Source organism: Cebus imitator, unplaced genomic scaffold, assembly GCF_001604975.1.
Source record: "Cebus imitator isolate Cc_AM_T3 unplaced genomic scaffold, Cebus_imitator-1.0 Scaffold10, whole genome shotgun sequence".
NCBI classification, from domain to species: Eukaryota; Metazoa; Chordata; class Mammalia; order Primates; family Cebidae; genus Cebus; species Cebus imitator.
The window spans coordinates 4,463,476-4,480,371 of NW_016107325.1; the positions used below are offsets into that span (position 1 = coordinate 4,463,476).

The window sequence follows — 16,896 nt, forward strand, 5'->3', positions numbered from 1 at the left end:
GACTTCAATACATGAATTTTGGTCGGACAGGGGCTATTGGGGGTGGAAGGTAATATATTTCAGTTCATAACACTAACTCTAAAGTACTTGACTTTACAAAATATGGTGGTGATGTCCAGGCCTACTCCCTGCTGTCTCTTGCCTTCTGTGTCTGCCTCCTTCTGCTCTTTTCCTTGGCCCCAGACCAAGACCAGCAAGGCAGTCAGAGCAGGTCACAGAGGAATCCAGAAATTCAAGAAGAGGGTTTTGTACCAAGCAAATAAAAGAAAATGTCATCCATCTAAGGTTCATTGTTTAAATTACCATGTTTATTTACATCAACACAAAATACAATAATAAACACATCAAAACCATTTTATCTTCATGTAACATAACTCTTCAGTGAACAGAAGTACTACTGTTAATGTTTTGGCCTTTCCAAGATCCTGCCTGGGGTCAAAACAGTACTCAGAGAAAGAGCAGATTCTACTCTACCCTAAAACACACACAAAGGTAACTTTTATTTTCTAAAATCCCATTCCAATAATAATACAAAAATACAACAGTAAGTCCACATAGAGGAGAGGACTGTTGTTGTGTCATCAGCATTGCAACCTATATGTTGCAGCAGATTTCTCCCGGGTTCTGTGCTCCAGTCAGGAAACATAGGAGGTATATCAGCCCTTCAGATTTTCAAGGTGATTGTTCAGTAATTCTTTCATCTAGCTGGGTACTCCATAAAGGTCAGATTTACTTGAGTTATTCAGAAACCAGCAGAAAAAGAGTCTCCAAATGATCAAATGTATACAGATCTATCTTGTAGAACTGAAGAAACTTACAGATTTTGCTGTGACAATTCAGTGGACAACCACAAAGCCTCTACTACATCATGAGCTATTCACCTAGTAAAAGGCTTCACATTACAATTAATCAAAGATAATAAACATTGCACAAAGTACAATACCTCATCTGTATGCCAGTAGTTTAAATGTTATTTGTTTAGTCTCAGTACATTTTCAAAGAAATGACTGTTACTGCTTAACACAATCTTTCTATTATTTCACTGACGAAAGAGGCAGTTTCCTGCAGTGGAAAGAGGAAATGACTTGGAGTTAGAAGATCTAGATTCTGAACCCAGTTCTACTCACTCCGAGCCTTAGTTTCCTTATGAGGATCAAGTGAGATGAAAGTGCTTTGTAAAGAAGTAATAACCATAAGAAATAATATTCTAGAGTCCATCTCTTCCATCAACTGATGGATCCCTAATTTGCACATGTATTTTGCAAGTGAAATCTTATCTCTTAAAGTAAATATATGATGCATATTCACCACATGCAGCTAAAATGTGCAAGTTGGGTTATGTAGATGGGAAAAGAATATGTATTAAAAAGCCTTTAAGACTTGTATACTCTTGATATGCTTGACTTGAGCCATTAAAAATTTTATTCTGTTTAACACATGTTCCGTTTATATTATTGGAGCTCTCTTTGAATAAAATAACCATTTAGGGTAATTTTTTTTTAAAAGAAACTTTTGTTTGACAATTACAGGGTTTAAAAGACCGTGCACCTGAGTGAAATGGACTGAGAAATATAAGAGAAGTAACAGTTTGAAAACTCAGGGTCAAAAAGAAAACTGAGTGTAGAAGATCATTTTTCAGGTAATTTAAAAATAAACTGATAGAGTTGTTATCTTTTTATTTTTATAAGTGACTTCTTAATTTATAAATTATTTCTTCCTCATTTGTAAAACAAAATTTGTACTTAACATTTAAGTGTGTATAAATGCACAAAAATTATTATCACCTAATGTTCAACCTTATATTTGGGATATCTTTAGAAGAATTGCATCCTCTTAACTAAAGTAAAACCAGAATCTCATTTCTCATAGATTAAGAGAGGGTATACTTCCTACGGGTTTAGAATTAATTGGCAAGTATAGATACATAATCTGAGTATATGGGCTTTGTGACTTTGCTGAGACAAAGAACTCAGGTAGCTGCATTCCTGAAACAAATGAGATTCTAATTTCAAACATTTTTCAAATGCAAATCAAGCCCCCATGAATCATTTTGATGATTTTTTTGAGGCATTAATGCAACAGAGTTAGTATTCCTCAAATGATCCCCAAAGTCACCTCTTTGCTAAGGATATTTCTCTTCTTGATTATTTTGAACCTGCCAACAGTCTCTCACCTTCATGTAGAGAATGACTTATCTCCAAATGTCCTATTATTATCTTAAACCAACCTCATTTTGAAGCAACAAAGAAAGAAAAATTAAATAGTGCATTAACATTTCATATCAGTGAACAGACTTTTTTCATGCATAAAGTGGTTCTATCCATCTGTGGAAAGGTCCACCTTTTGTTTTTCCCTGTGTTTATAGGTTACATTTTTAAAAGTACTGGTGGAGCCTCTGTAGAGTGGATTCGTTCCCTAAAAAAAAGAAAAAGATTCAAGTGAAAGTATGTATATTTTCTTATTATACTGTTTTAAGATATAATGCAAATTGGAAAAAGAGAGTCAAGCTAATCTTGGAAACCACTGGAACAATTTTGATTCGTTTGGTATTTCATACTTTTAGTGTTTTACAATTTATATATTTTCATTTTGTTAAATGAATACAGAACAAGTCCCATATGTATATTCTAAAAAATCTTACCCCTTTTAATAATGCACGAATTTATGGATAGAAAACAAGGCTTTGGTTGTTGTGCTCACTGCTGTTTTCCCAGCACTGAGTCCCTGCCCCAGAGCAGGTACTCAGTATGTATGGAATGAGTAGCATGAACAGTGATAGGTGAACCACAAGTGAAATCAAAGCCAAAAAAGTAAAATACGGTAAAAGTGAAACTGTTAGAAACATACAAAAATGAATGACACAGTATCTGCCTTTAACAAACGTGTTACTGATGAGAGGCATCAAACAAAGGACACAAATAATCATGCTAAGATGAGATTAAAATTCAGAAAGGGGAGAAAGTAGTTACTTAGGAGGAGTGAGGAACCATCCTCTGGACAGCTAACACTCGCCCTGAGTAGCCAAAGAACCAGCTGTCTTTTGCTTGCTATGCAAAACAGTGTGTAAGAACACCACAAGAGACTGATGTGGGGAACCCTGGGGTCATGAAAGAGTAGCAGTCCAAAGCCAGGCCAGGCAAAATGGCTTTGTCCTTGGGGGAGTGGGGAGGTTGTGTTTGGGACTCCTGGGTAGCTCAGCTGTGCTTTTTGGGCTGTAGATGTGTCCCCACATGCCAACAGCAGTGGTGCTGTAGCCAAGAGGATCTGAAGGTTCAGAAGGACCAAGCCTCTCTGGTTGTTCCAGGCAGGAGGAAGCTGTCTGGGTAAGGTACAGTTTCTTCTCTCCCACTTTCTAAGGTTGACCACACAGACTATGGCATCAGACAGCCTGGGTCCAAACCCAGCTGCACCACATGACCATACTGAAGCTACTCTGAGCCTTGGTGTCCACATCTGTGCCTACCTTATCCAGGTAAAGTATTTTAGCACTATGTGTAGCACATAGCAAATGCTCCATAAATGCTGCCTCTATTCATTAGTTCCTACTTGTAGCTTTTCTTCACATCTGGAATTTCCTTTTATTTTAAGTTTTAGAGAGGATTATAAAGATATTTTCCCCTAGGGCTTTGGTACAGTTAACATTTCTAAGCCCCTTACTGAGTATGTATTGAATCCAGGTACCACCTCTCACCCTCTAAGTTAAAATCTCATACTTTGACAACCTTATTCCATGGATTATAGCTATGGTAGCAATTTCTAGGTGTAGATTTGAAAAAAAAAAGCATGATTACATGATTGTCTTTGCTTTCTTGGTACATTTCTTTTAGCTTTCAGAAGAATTGAATAAAACTGGAAATACTCCCTGGCCTTTCCCACTCATTGGCCTCAGCGCCCTCATTGTGAGTGGGAATCACACCTGCACCAATTTCTATGTTTTCCAGAGTCAGTGGCCTGACTTCTGACTGAGTGACATGTTACCTCTGTTTGTGCTTTTGAAGAGATATGCTATCTCTGTAATAAAGCCAAACAGAAAAGAGCTTCTTTGGCTGGTGGTGGATGTGGGTGAAAGCTAGGTTGGCATATTGCTTCTATTCCTGAGAGCAGCCTAGATAATTCTGAGGGACCTCCAGATCTTATCTAGTTCTGCTGCCCTAAGAATTTGAGATTTTGAATGCAAAGGGCAGACTGATGTGATTTTAGATGTAGATGGAGTCTCATTTGCAAACAAAAATCATGCGTGGAATTCTACTAAATTTGAGAGACTAGAATCTAGTTGGTTACAGGAGAATGAGGGACTCAATTGAAGAAACAAGATGGAAAAAAGTAAGAGGTTCAAGCCACCAATGACAGCGTGAGCCTGTCCTGGAGGAAGTGGGAGCGTTTGTGAACAGAAATGATACTCTGAAAGAGGACACAGGCTGTGAACAGGGTCAGTTTAGAGCTCTGTAGGACCAGGTACTTGTTTGTAGGTGCACCCTACATCATGTCAAACATAGAAAATACACCCATATCCCACACTTAATATAACTGATATGCATTATAGAGGAGGTGACGTTGACAGGATAACAAGTTATTTAGTAGATACTTAGCTGAATGTCTAATTCTGATGGTGGAGTTTTCATTCTGTATTTTAAAGCAACTTCATTCATTCAGGTCTGCAATATTTTGTGAGTCCCTTGCAAAACTGGTTTAGGGCCAAGACATTGTTTATAGGGAGGGATGGGTAGAGCAGACCTCACCAGAATAAGAGGGTAAGGCGGAAGCGTAAAAGTGGACAAACAGAAAGTACATATTGCCATTGTGTGTGGTAGGGCATTTCCTCGCCTTCGCTGAAGATCAGAGGTCAGGAGAATGCATCAAGTTTTGTTTCAGGAGGAGGTGTGGAAATGTCCATACTGCCTCCTCTAGTGCTCTGCCGATTGGAACCTCTCTACACAGGATTTCCAGCAGAAATGCAGGCTTGAGTCCTGCTCTATTTTAGGTGAGTCTGCACTCCACTGCTCAGAAAAGGTCAGTTTTCCCCTAACCATCTGGGGTGACCAGGCTGATTTCCCCAGGAGTCTGGGAGTGCTAATTTAGGTTGTGGATTCTGCAAATGCAATGGCACATTTTTCAAGACTGAAAAAGTGGTAATAAGAAAACTCTGTCATGACCCACAGCTTCCTTAATGATTGCCTAACTGCCAAATGCAGACCTGATTTGCTTAGCACAGTACAAAATCAATCCATGACTTCAAGACATGTCAGGCTGAACATTTTTTTGCCTCAAGTTAATGACTTGTCATCCTAGAAAAATATGTCTAATCAAAGATGAATTTAAATACGTTTCATTTGTGTTTTTATAAAGAATATGTGGAGGTGGCATTATTTTTAAAGCATAAAATAATAAAAAGGTAACCTTTCTTTACAGCTGCTCTGAAATGTTTCAGGAGGTAGGAGTAAAGATCTTTCTGTCTTGAACCCTGTCACTTTACGAGTCCAATGCAGTCCTATGGTCAGGAGGCCAGATTGTTCCTATTGTCCCTGGAAGGCCCTGGGTTTCAAAATCCACTTCTTGAAAAAGAAATAGGTTTTAGAGAAAAACTCAATGAAATTGAAGACCCCAAAATGTGTGCAGTGAGCGACATTTTTTTTTCCAGTAGGTATTGGTAAAATTTAAACTGAATTATTTGAGTTTAAACCTTTTTTGTATCCATGTGAATAATTACTAACCAGTCATTATCTAGTCAGGAACATCAAACATTTGCTATTCAAAGAAACTCAATTTAATAAGGGAATAATATTTTCCATTTATGCTGGTTTTCTGTTTAATGCATGTTTGGGTCACATGTTAGAAGAAGAAACAACAAAAATTTGGCATTTGAATTTCAGTCATGTTCTACATCCTGAGGGAGAACAATTCATGTTTTTGGAGAAATTAACTGTTAATTATAATGTTATTTTAAAGATATTAATCACTTGTCAGTACTTATGCCTCTGTATGAGAACACTGAAATGTGCTGGTTAGTAGATACACATCACATAATTGCCCAAGTGCGTGTTTGTGGAGCACCTGCTTATTATTTCCAGGAGGATCAACCAAAGGCTATGCTTAGAAGAACAATTAATAATTAGGCTCCAGCTTCACCATGTACCAAAAGTTGGGGAAGTCCCTTAACTTCTCTGAGCCTCAGTTTACCTTCTTTCAAAATGGGAATACCAGGATTATGTCATGGGGTTTGCTGCTATTGACCTTTGTGGCAACTTAACCACATTGTTTTACCTGGTTGCCCTTCTCACCATTGCCAGGCATTTGTTGGAGAGCTGATGAAAGTCAAAAATAACATCTGTGGCCAGGGGTCAGGTGAAGTGAACTGTCCTACAACTTTAGGCTCATTAGTACTGTGTTCTAAGTTGCCAAGCTAACTTGTCTATTTACCTTTTACATTGTTAGGGATGAGTAAATTATATCTTCTCCTGAGGAATCTTGCTTAATTATGGAAAATCCATACATTCACAAAAAGAGGAAAGGCTATACAACAAACCTTCAAAGACCCATCACTCAAATTCAACAGTTATCACAATTCCGCCACACCTGCTTCAACTATCTCTCCATCCCTCTCTCTCGGCTGAATTATTTCAAAGCAAACTCAAACTTTCATTTCCTTCCACTCCTTCTGTATGCATCTCTAAAAAACATGGATATTTTCTAGCAATGTCACCATTGCCATTATCTTACCTAATCAAATTAACCATACTTACCTGCTATCACTCTAATGCCCAGTGTGTATTAATCTTTTTTCAGTAGTTTTATACATTTATTTATTATTTATTTTGGAGACTGGGTCTCACTCTGTCACCCAGCCTGGAATGCAGTGGCACGATCATGGCTCACTGCAGCCTTGACCTCCTGGTTCAAGTGATCCTCCTGCCTTAGCCTCCCAAGTAGCTGGGACTACAGGTGTACACCACCATGCCCGGCTAGTTTTTATATTTCTTTTTTGTAGAGACAGGGTTTCGCCATGCTGCCTCACTCAAACTCCTGAGCTCAAGCGATCTAATCCTCCTGTCTTGGCTTCCCAAAGTTCTAAGATTACAGGTGTGAGCCACCATGCCCATCCTTTTTTCCAGGTGTTTTAAAGGTGGACTGTTAAAATCATGATCCAAACAAGATCCATACATTGCATTTGGCTGTTGTATCTAAAGGCATTTTTAATGGAAAGATAAAGTAGATAAAATTTTTCATTGTTCATTGTACTGTACTATATATTATGATTAATTTAGAATAACTGCATAAAATATAAACATCCATTATCAAGATAAATGTATCAAAAATGGAAAATTCCATTTGCTTTTCGAATTGAAGGCATTGCTATAAAATTTGTTAACATCAATTTATTTGAGTGGATGAATCCAAAGAAGCATTGTGTCTGCCTGTATTTCCTCCAGTGATATCATTGTTGCAATCAGCAATGTAAGATAATTGATGTTAGATACCTGGACACATCATTAGAGATAGAGAGATGAAATTAAAACCATGAAATTGTTTCTATGGGTCTCTAGAAATGTAATTATCTCTCCTGTGGAAAAGAAACACAGAAAACTATAGTCCTGTTTTCTGTTTGCCTCCTGTGAAGAGAAGACACTTAAATTATTTCTATTGAGTTTACACACTTAAAGGTTGAAACTTGGTTTTTTTCAGGTCGCTGTTTAAAATTTACGTTATTCAGAAAAACTAACTGCATGGCATTTAAAAAATCATCTCAATTTTGCTTTGTAGCCTACTGTATCAGTAACCAGTACTTCCATAGAAATTGGCATAAACTATCATACTACTTATGAACATTATTCCATTCATTATAACAAAACCAACTTATGGAAATGTTTAGATACAGCACCTGTGCTTTATCAAATGGGGCCTGAGGGATACTCTTAGTGGTGAGGAAGGACTGAGTAAAATATACTTTCCTGACGTCCCTGAGCAGCTGTCTCAGGGGCCTCAAGAGACTCTTCATTGTGGTGGAAATTCCCACTGCACTGAGACAGATATATGCTATGAGGGTCATCTGGGTCTAAAGAATGAGTAGAGGTTCCTTTGACCCTGAAGCAGAACAGAAATCAAAGCTGTTGGGGTCATGGTGAGAGTGGTAGAGAAAAAATGTGACATTTGAACTCTCAGAGCAGAAGAAAGCTGAGCCTCTCAATCTCCTCCACCAGCCTCTTTCTCCCCTAGACAAGGAGTAGCTCTAAGTTTCCACATACCGTTTGCCACTTGGCTTTTGATCGTTCTGCTTCAAATTTAGCAACTTCTTTACGATCATGAAATGACACCAGCAGCTTCCAGATACACAGTAGGACAACCCCAATGAGAAGAATTGCCAGGGAAACCCCCAACATGATCATGGGAATGTTTGGAGGCTTTGGACAATCTGTAGAAATAAAGAAAATTATAAGGTGGTAAAATCAACAGTTTGACATTGGAAAGTCATTTCTTATTGGATTTTCCATCTACATTTTCAGCAGCAGAGGATAAATATTGACACCATTTTTGCCTTGCTGCAATTTAAAAAATGAGTTACTTGTTGAAATAAAAAAATGAGTTACTTGTTGAAATAAAAAAATGAGTTACTTGTTGAAATAAAAAAATGAGTTACTTGTTGAAGGATAGTCCTGCATTCCTTCAAAGTAGAACAAAAGATAAAGGAAGAACTTAGTTACTCAAAGTAATGGATCTAGACTTGATGGCTGACTTTAAAAGAGAATCCAAAAGAGTGATAATTAATGCACATGGAATATTTAGAGGATTAAGAAAAAAAACTAGTTTAATCACTAAAAATGGCCTCTTCTGAGTCCATGATAAAGCAGAAATGGTGTGTGTGTGTGTGTGTGTGTGTGTGTGTGTGTGTGTGTGTGTATGTGTGTGTGTTGCAAGTAATCACTTTTTCTTGGACCTTCTTGAATCATGGGCAGTCTAGGAGACTGTATTAAAAGTTACATAAAACCTATCCCGTGAAAAGATTACTATTTCCTTCTTTCTTTACAGACAGTAGACAATGATAGCTTTCAGTTCTGTTTTGGTGAACCGTAGAGCAGTAGTCTGGTTTGGGGGAAGTTCCTAGACTAGAGTCAGGAGAGGTGGATTCACTTCCCATCTGATGTACGTGGCTATGTGAATGTGATCCAGCCCATTAATCTCTCTGAATCTCAGGCCCTTCATCTGTAAAACAAAGTTCAGTGTTCCCTTAACTTTTCTGATGATAACAATAAGCTGAAGTGTTCATGTTTATTACTAACACAGCTTCCTATACCCTTTCCCCAATATTTTGATTCAGTGGGTATTGGATAAGGCCACCAATCTTTTATTATTAAATATTCCAAATGATTCTTGTCTTCAAGGAAGTTTGGGAAATTAGATGTTCTGCAGGGTCCTTTCAACCTGAATAGTCCATGAAATGTTATTTTGACTCTATTGATGAAATTAATATAATTTTGCAATCACACAGTACTTTTCCTCATTCACAGAAGAATGACTAATAATCCTTGCAGTATGCCTAGGGGATGATACATTTCTTAATGAAACATCATAATTATGCTCCCCTCTTTCATGGAAAAAAATCCCACATAAATTTAACGTTACATATCTGCATCCCTCTGCAAGAAATGAGGTAAAATCCATGCTATTCAGGGAGGAAATAAATCATGCTTAGTTTATCCTAAGTCTTATTGCTTTTAGATATTTAATAAGGAGAGTTATACACATATGACTAGCCATAGTATCTTTAAGGTAAGGATCTAGAGTCAATGTGAATCTGAGTGGGACTAATTATCCACTAACAGTGTGATGCCTGACCTCACACACTTTTGTTCTTTGGCCAAGAAACCATGTAAAGAAATTATGCAGAAATAAGTAAAGGAGCTAATGACATAGCTATTACTATATGAAGATCTAAAGACTATATTCTTGCATAGCAAATGAACCATAGCTGCCTCTAATAGGTTAGCAACATTCCTGCAAATAAAGTAGCAGGCTTGTGTCATGAGAATATATGCTGGCTACATTTTTGGCTAAGAAATGTCTGGGGTGGGGCAGAGTATGTTCCTGCTCAAAGCAAGATGAAGCTTGCTACAATCCTGCACCTGGACATGAATTAGGAGGCTCCTCCAGGAGGGACTAAAGAAGGAATGGGTGTGGTCTGGCAGAGATAATTATTTTCAGAACTGAAAGTCTTCGGGAATTAACCATTTCTCAAGAAAAGATTTTGGCCCAAGTGCCAGAGAAGGTCTTACACTATAGAAATCTTCACTTTTCATACTCTGATGCTTCTTGAGATGCTCAGACTGAAAATGGAGCTTTATATGGAAGAAGAGGGTCACCTCTATCACTGTGTACAGTGCTGACTATCAAGTGCAGGTTGGTGCAGCACCTACTTCTAAGGTCCTGAGTATCTAACTCTGCTACGTGTGTTACCAAGTTTGGTAGCTCAGTGTACCTACTGAGTGCTTGAAATGTGACTTTTCCCAATTAGGTTATGCTATATGTGTGAAATACACACTGATTTTGAACATTTGGTATGAAAAAAATGTAAAATATGTCAGCTTTTATATTGATTACATGTTGAAATGACAATATTTTGGATAACATGGTAAATACAATTCATTTTACCTGTTTCTTTTACTTTTTAATGTAATTACTAGAACATTTTAAATTATGTATTGATTTGCCTAGCAGCTCTGTTGGATGAGGCTGATCTATCATTTTTGTGATTCAGAAATGTATGATGATTGTACAGCCAGTAGGAGGCAGTAGAGCACAGTGGTTCAGACCGTGGGCTCCTGGCCAGGCTGCCAAACTTCCCACATCAGCTCTGGTACGTAATTACTGCCAGACCCAGCAAATTATTTAATATCTCCATGCCTCAATTTCCTAACCTTTAAAATGAAAATAATAGTGGTACCTGTTTTATATGGTTGTTAAGAATATTAAGCGAATTAATACATGTAAAATATATGGAACGACATCTGGCAAATGGTATTAGTAAGGGCTCAAAAATGAGAGCTGCTAAAATAATAATTAATATTACTATAGCTACAGCAAATACAGCACTCTCTCCCCTTTTCTATCCTCATCACCTCAAGGGCCTGAAGCCTCCAAGTTGGAACCTGTGGGTAAAGCATCCACCCCAATTGGTACTTTCCAGCCAGGAAGCTTTCCCAACTATCATTCCTTGACTCCATTGTGGCTCTTATGCTCTGGAAGTCCCTCCAGATGGTGGAGGAAAGAAAGAAGATGAAAGAAAGTGCCTATGTCTACAAGCACCCTAGTGGTGACCCTTCACTCAGTTCTTGTTTCAATTTGCTTAGAGGACCCAGGGGATCATCAATCTCCATGCCCCTTTCTCACATCTCAGTTTGCTGCTTCTACCCAAGCCTCCACCAGGCTACCTGGTCTGAAAGATGGGAGATGGGAGAGACTATGGGCTTCTGCAGACAGGTTCTGCTCTGCTGGCTCCTGGAAGCCCCAGGCACTCAACCATGCAGACATTGGTTGAGGAAGAGGGAGCCTGGAAGCTGTCAGGTGACTCTTGTTAAGCCTCAGGGAGGTCATTTTTTCCCTCACTTTTTCCTACTACAAAAACATAGAGATAATAACACACCATAATAAAAAGCATCAGGGCATCTGTGTGTGCTCTGCAGAATGGCATTTGTGGTGCCACTCGTATTGTGTGGAAGAATAAAAGAACAAACAACAGTTCAGTAATGAGGAGGCATTTAGCCCAAGGCATGTTTCACTGAAAAAAAAATCACTAACTAGATACAAAATTCTCTGAATTAAAAGCAGGACTTATTCTGGAAATTTGTTTTTGTTGTTTGGAACTCGTTTTTTCAATAGAATCAAAACTGTAAGAGATGGCTTTGATTTCAAGATAACTTGCTAAAGCCACTGCCACAGTCACAAAGGGTCAGGAGAATAGTTGGAGAATTTTATTTTATAGGACAGATAATGAGCAGGCAGGCTTTTTTGGTATTATAAAGTAATTCTTCCTTGTACGGCAGGATTCACCTTATGTTTCCCTAATGAACGGCCATAAGACACATTTTATGTATGCATTTCAAAGGAGATGATTTATGTAAGATTTTTCCAGAGCAAGTCTCCAGGAGCACTCTGCATACCTGAGCTTCAAGGCCAAGTTCACAATCATCTTCAGATTCCTTGGATTGTGCCAACCTCTATTTCTCCCTTGCCCTCAGCAACTGCAATGTGATATTTTTTCTGATATATTTTCTTGATTGGGATATAATGGTCTTGAACCTACCTTTTGGTTCCCTTGACATTGGCATGGTTTTTATGCTCTTAAGTGATGCCAATTTGATACCTTTGGTTTCAAGCTCAGAACTTGATATTTTATCAGCACATCGATAGGCAAGCACATACAACAAAACACATCTATCTGCTTTATGGCCTGGCCTTGTCGCTATTGTCTGGGGCAGAAGTTAGGCTCCAAGCTTTTGCGGGGAGGAGTTTGCAAACAAGGTCGGATGAGGTCTGATTTAACGCAGCCATATCTGCAGGAACGGTTTAGGGAGGAACACATCACTAATTAAAGAGAGAAAATATGAGGCACCTATGAGTAAATGAGAACACAGTCCGTGTTGTTAGGGCTGTCACTCACAGGGAGATTTGGGGACCGTTTGTATCAGGCTTGCCAGGGTAGTTGTTAAAATGCAGAGCCCTGGACCACACCTCAGATGATGCTGCCTCAGGATATAGGCATTTTTAACAAGTTCCCCAACGGAGCCTGATACCCACTAAGATTTGAATCCTTCCCAATCAAAGTATTAATACCTTCTCACCTACTTTCTTCTCTACAAAATATAAACTTCTCTCTCCCTTTCACTGAATACAAAGTATTGAAGGTTTTCCCAAGTCCTGAACTGACTCTTTGAATTGGTATGGATGAAAATCCCCAGGAGCAATGGATTCCTTGACATCCTTCCTCACTTGCTGCTATGTCTTTTCTGAGTCAGCATTATCATTTAATGACCTATTACTGTGAGTTAGGTATTGGCACTGTTTTATGTGCATTATGCCATTACTCCTTGAGTCAATACTTAGAAAAAAGTACTATTATCTTTAGCATTTTACAGATGAGGAAATAGAGACTCAGAGAGGCAAATGTCTTCTAGAATGTCACTCAGCCATGAAATGGTGGGGAAGGATTTGAACCAAGGTTTGCCTGATTCACACTCTTTAAACAAAATGGACACATTCTTCTCTGTTACCCATTTCTAAAGATATACCTTTTGCTTATGTTGCATTGAATCCACTTACCTTTCTATAATTCATCAGCCAACTTTTAGGAAGAAGATGACTTGTGCAACTACAAGTCATCTGATCTGGTCTTTTTTTTTTTTTTTTTTTTTTTTTTTTTTTTTTTTTTTTAAGATGGAGTCTTGCTCTGTGCAGTAGCACTATCTTGGCTCAATGCAACCTCCACCTCCTGGGCTCAGGCAATTCTCCTGCTTCAGCCTCCCAAGCAGCTGAGATTACAGGTGTGCGCCACCACACCCGGCTAATTTTTGTATTTTTAGTAGAGATGGGGTTTCACCATGTTGGCCAGGCTGGTCTCCAACTCCTGACTTTAAGTGACTGGCCTGCTTTGGCCTCCCGAAGTGCTGGAATTACAGGTGTGAGGCACCATGCCTGGCCCTTATCTGGTCTTAATGAGAGACACCAGAACATACTGAACCTTCTAACTGATATCTTTCAATCCTTGGGAAAGTTTAAGGAACTTCGTCAAAAATTTGGAAATGTCTTTCCTGGCATGCTACCCAGAGTGATTTTCTTGATGTTTTCTCTTCCCCTGTGTAGTATCACTTGCCATCGGCAGTGGAAGGCAAACTACCCACCTTTTTCATTGATGCTGTGAATGATGGTTTTCCCCTCATTATCTGTAGTCATTAGGAATGTAATAAGACATTCATTTTCTCCTTGCAGAGAGCAGGAAACAGAACCATCCTTTGAGAAATCTGCAGATAATGGAGTCATTCGGTTAAACGAAATTCCAAAAGAGATTACTTTAAAAACAAAGTGGTATTGAGTTTTAATATGTAAATTAGAGTTTTCAATGATGCAGAATGAGAATAGGAAAGGCATAGGCTTCTTTTTTCTCATTAAGTGATGTTTCAATTTTTACTCACGTTCCAGAAGAACAGTTCCAGATGTGGTCAATCAGGACTGACCATCAAAAATGTACCTATCAAACAGATATGGGCAGGATTGCAACAGGCTGAATGTACTTCAAGGCAGGTACCCACAGCTGCCTTGGGAATAGAATGGTTTTGATTATGGTAAAGAGAAGGCTATAGGTTCTTCTTTGCTGAGAGAACGTAGGATGTCTAGATTACATTCCTGTACAGTTCAAACTGATACTCATACTTTTAAAGGCGTCTTTCTCATACCGGCATAGTTAAGATGGCTGGCCATGTATTGTGACAACAGTGATATAAATTAATATCAGGAAACTGAGACTGAGGCATTATGTAGCTCAGAAACCAGCAGGATAAAGGTAAATGAATCCACAGTGACAGTTTGTCATTTAGTAGAGCTCCTTTCTTAATTTGAAAAAAAAAATCCAGTTTTCCTCAAATCTTTTCCAAGTGGGAATTTTTTTCTTATTGAGCTTATTCAAGAGGCAGAAAATAAATTTTATGGCAGAAATTAAAAGAAAGTAAAATGACCAATCTGCGATGCCAGTACTATCTACCAGAAATTTTAGTAGTCCAGGACCTATGTCAAAATTATGTGGCATTTTCCTAATTAAGAAAACAGAACAAACAAACTTGTTTAACCGTTCTCTTATCTTTTAAGCTGGAGACTTTTCAATGACGGTTACAAACACTGCTTTTCAGAAACCTGTGAGTAGAAGACCTTTTGCTCTTAATCTAAACTTTTAGGACATAGGTCCAAAATTAGTGTGTTATGCTGCAATGGACCAGAACATTAAAACTGGGGCAGCCTCTGATAATCTTGAATATACTTCTACTAGACTTATAGCCTCTCTCATTAGATTAAAAGTAAAAACATTAATAAAGCAGAATCTAATGTGTTGTCTGATTCTAAGAAAAATTAAATAATAGCCTGTTTTTGGTACAAAAAAAAAATGCCATAGCTCTTAAGTTGCCGTTTGTGGTCTTTATATTTCGTTTGAGATGAAAAATCCGAGTGTCTGTGAGAAGAATGCTTTGTATTATCTATGAAAACAGGAACCAGCAAGACATTTAGCACTATAAATAAGATTTCAGATGATGGATTTAAGTGCACAAACTGTTTTTGAACCCATTAGAAAGATCTATTACATGGGGATATTAAGAAATCTAATTACGAATCATCCTAGTCTAGTCATTGCCGAGTGATTATGGTCATCTGAGTCACCTGGGAATTTTGAAAACATAGATTCTGGGGACCCAGCCTTGGGTATTCTGATTTGAGAAGCTGGTCGTAGGCACAGGAGCTTGTACACTTAGTGAGTGGTTTAATAAGTATTTGTAAGAAGGTGATTCTCTTTAAGAGATTTAGTGAGATGTGTGTTATTTCATATGTTTGATTGCAAATGCTACTGCATATATAATTCATATGTTGGTTATTTTATTTGGGTTTTTCCACACCTCCTGTTACCTTGCCACTCCAATTAACTAGAATTCATGAAGTCTTGGGGACTCTGCGTTTTCTTATCGGAGTGTTTTCTTGCCTCCTTCCCCCTCTCTGCGGTGACACTGCCATCTCACTGTGCTCCCTTTGAACATACTTAATGGAACATCTTATTCTGAGGTAGGAAATATGTGAATGGCTTATCATACTCCTTTCAGTAATATTAACCATGTTTTTAAAAATTTTCTTTCAAATAGCTGCACTGAAGCCTAGGGAGGCTTACTTGACCTGGCCGAGGTTATTTAAGTGTTAATGGAATGGCATAATATGATCTTTGAGTCACAACTCCTATCTTGCTTTAATTACCTCACCACTCCTTTTCATGACTGTTACAGCTCTAGATGTAGCCTGTTCAGTAGTGTTTGGGTATTGAAATAGTATTATAAAATGTGCAATGACAGATTTGCGTAATTCGCTGCTAAGGTTTTCTTTTGTTGTTCATAGAAAATGGACCTCTCTTTTTTCTTTTCCTTTGTGAAAGTCTACAGTGCTGCTCTAGAATAATACAATGAAAATAAGAAGCCAGGCAGTCCATGGAACCATACTCAGAGCAGGAAGAAATGTGAAAATAGGGGTGAGGAGGTGGGCCTGGGAAGGACCAGGGACAGTGTGAAAAATACAAAGCATCTGTACCACTGAGTCAAGACGGCCGTATGTTTAAGACCTCAGCTCTAGGATTAGTTAGCAGTTTTCAAAAAACACAACAAAACAACAACAAAAACCAAAAAATAACAACATTTCCCAAGGAAAAAATAAGGGGTTTATAGTCAGATAAATTTGGGAATCCTTCATTTATTCCAGTTCCACCCCTTGCCATTCCTGATGATGCACAACGCACATTTAATTTAAAAGCATAACAACTCTTAGAAGTCCTGAAAAGAAAACAAGAAACCCAGTTTCCTGTTTCTAAGATTTATATGACCAGGGCGCCTTTTTCCATGTAATGCTTTCACATCTAGGGTTGCATGGAATATATTTTGAGAAACAATTCTCTGAGTACCTGCATGCTAGGGTAAATTAAAAAATATGACTCTCAAGCTGGCCACTGTGGTGCACATCTGTAATCCCAGCACTTTGGGAGGCTGAGGTGGGCAGATGACTTGAGCTCAGGCGTTTGAGACCAGCCTGGCCAACACGGCAAAATCCTATTTCTACAAAAACTACAAAACATTATGCTGCATATGGTGGCACACGTCTGTCTTCCCAGGT

At 38.3% G+C, this 16,896-nt stretch overlaps 1 protein-coding gene and 1 long non-coding RNA gene across 5 annotated transcripts in view; one reads left to right on the plus strand and one right to left on the minus strand.

The window, feature by feature from the left end:
- Nucleotides 1-286: 286 nt before the first annotated feature.
- The window catches only part of ITGB6 (integrin subunit beta 6), a 134,420-nt gene continuing 117,810 nt past the window's right edge, over nt 287-16,896 (minus strand). For 3 of the 4 annotated variants that reach the window (XM_017547676.2, XM_037745524.1, XM_017547684.2), the window contains 3 exons: nt 13,887-14,006; nt 8,241-8,407; nt 287-2,415 (listed from right to left, as the gene is read on the minus strand). In XM_017547676.2, the coding sequence (XP_017403165.1) occupies nt 2,317-2,415; nt 8,241-8,407; nt 13,887-14,006 (386 nt within the window). In that variant the 3' untranslated portion in view covers nt 287-2,316. Of the gene's footprint in view, nt 2,416-8,240; nt 8,408-13,886; nt 14,007-14,177; nt 14,234-16,896 lie in introns of those variants that run through there. The other variant, XM_037745526.1, reaches the window with a different exon arrangement.
- Nucleotides 1,553-5,906, plus strand: LOC119474032. The gene is made up of 3 exons (XR_005203325.1): nt 1,553-1,639; nt 3,358-3,472; nt 5,410-5,906. It is a non-coding gene; the product is annotated as an uncharacterized LOC119474032 (long non-coding RNA).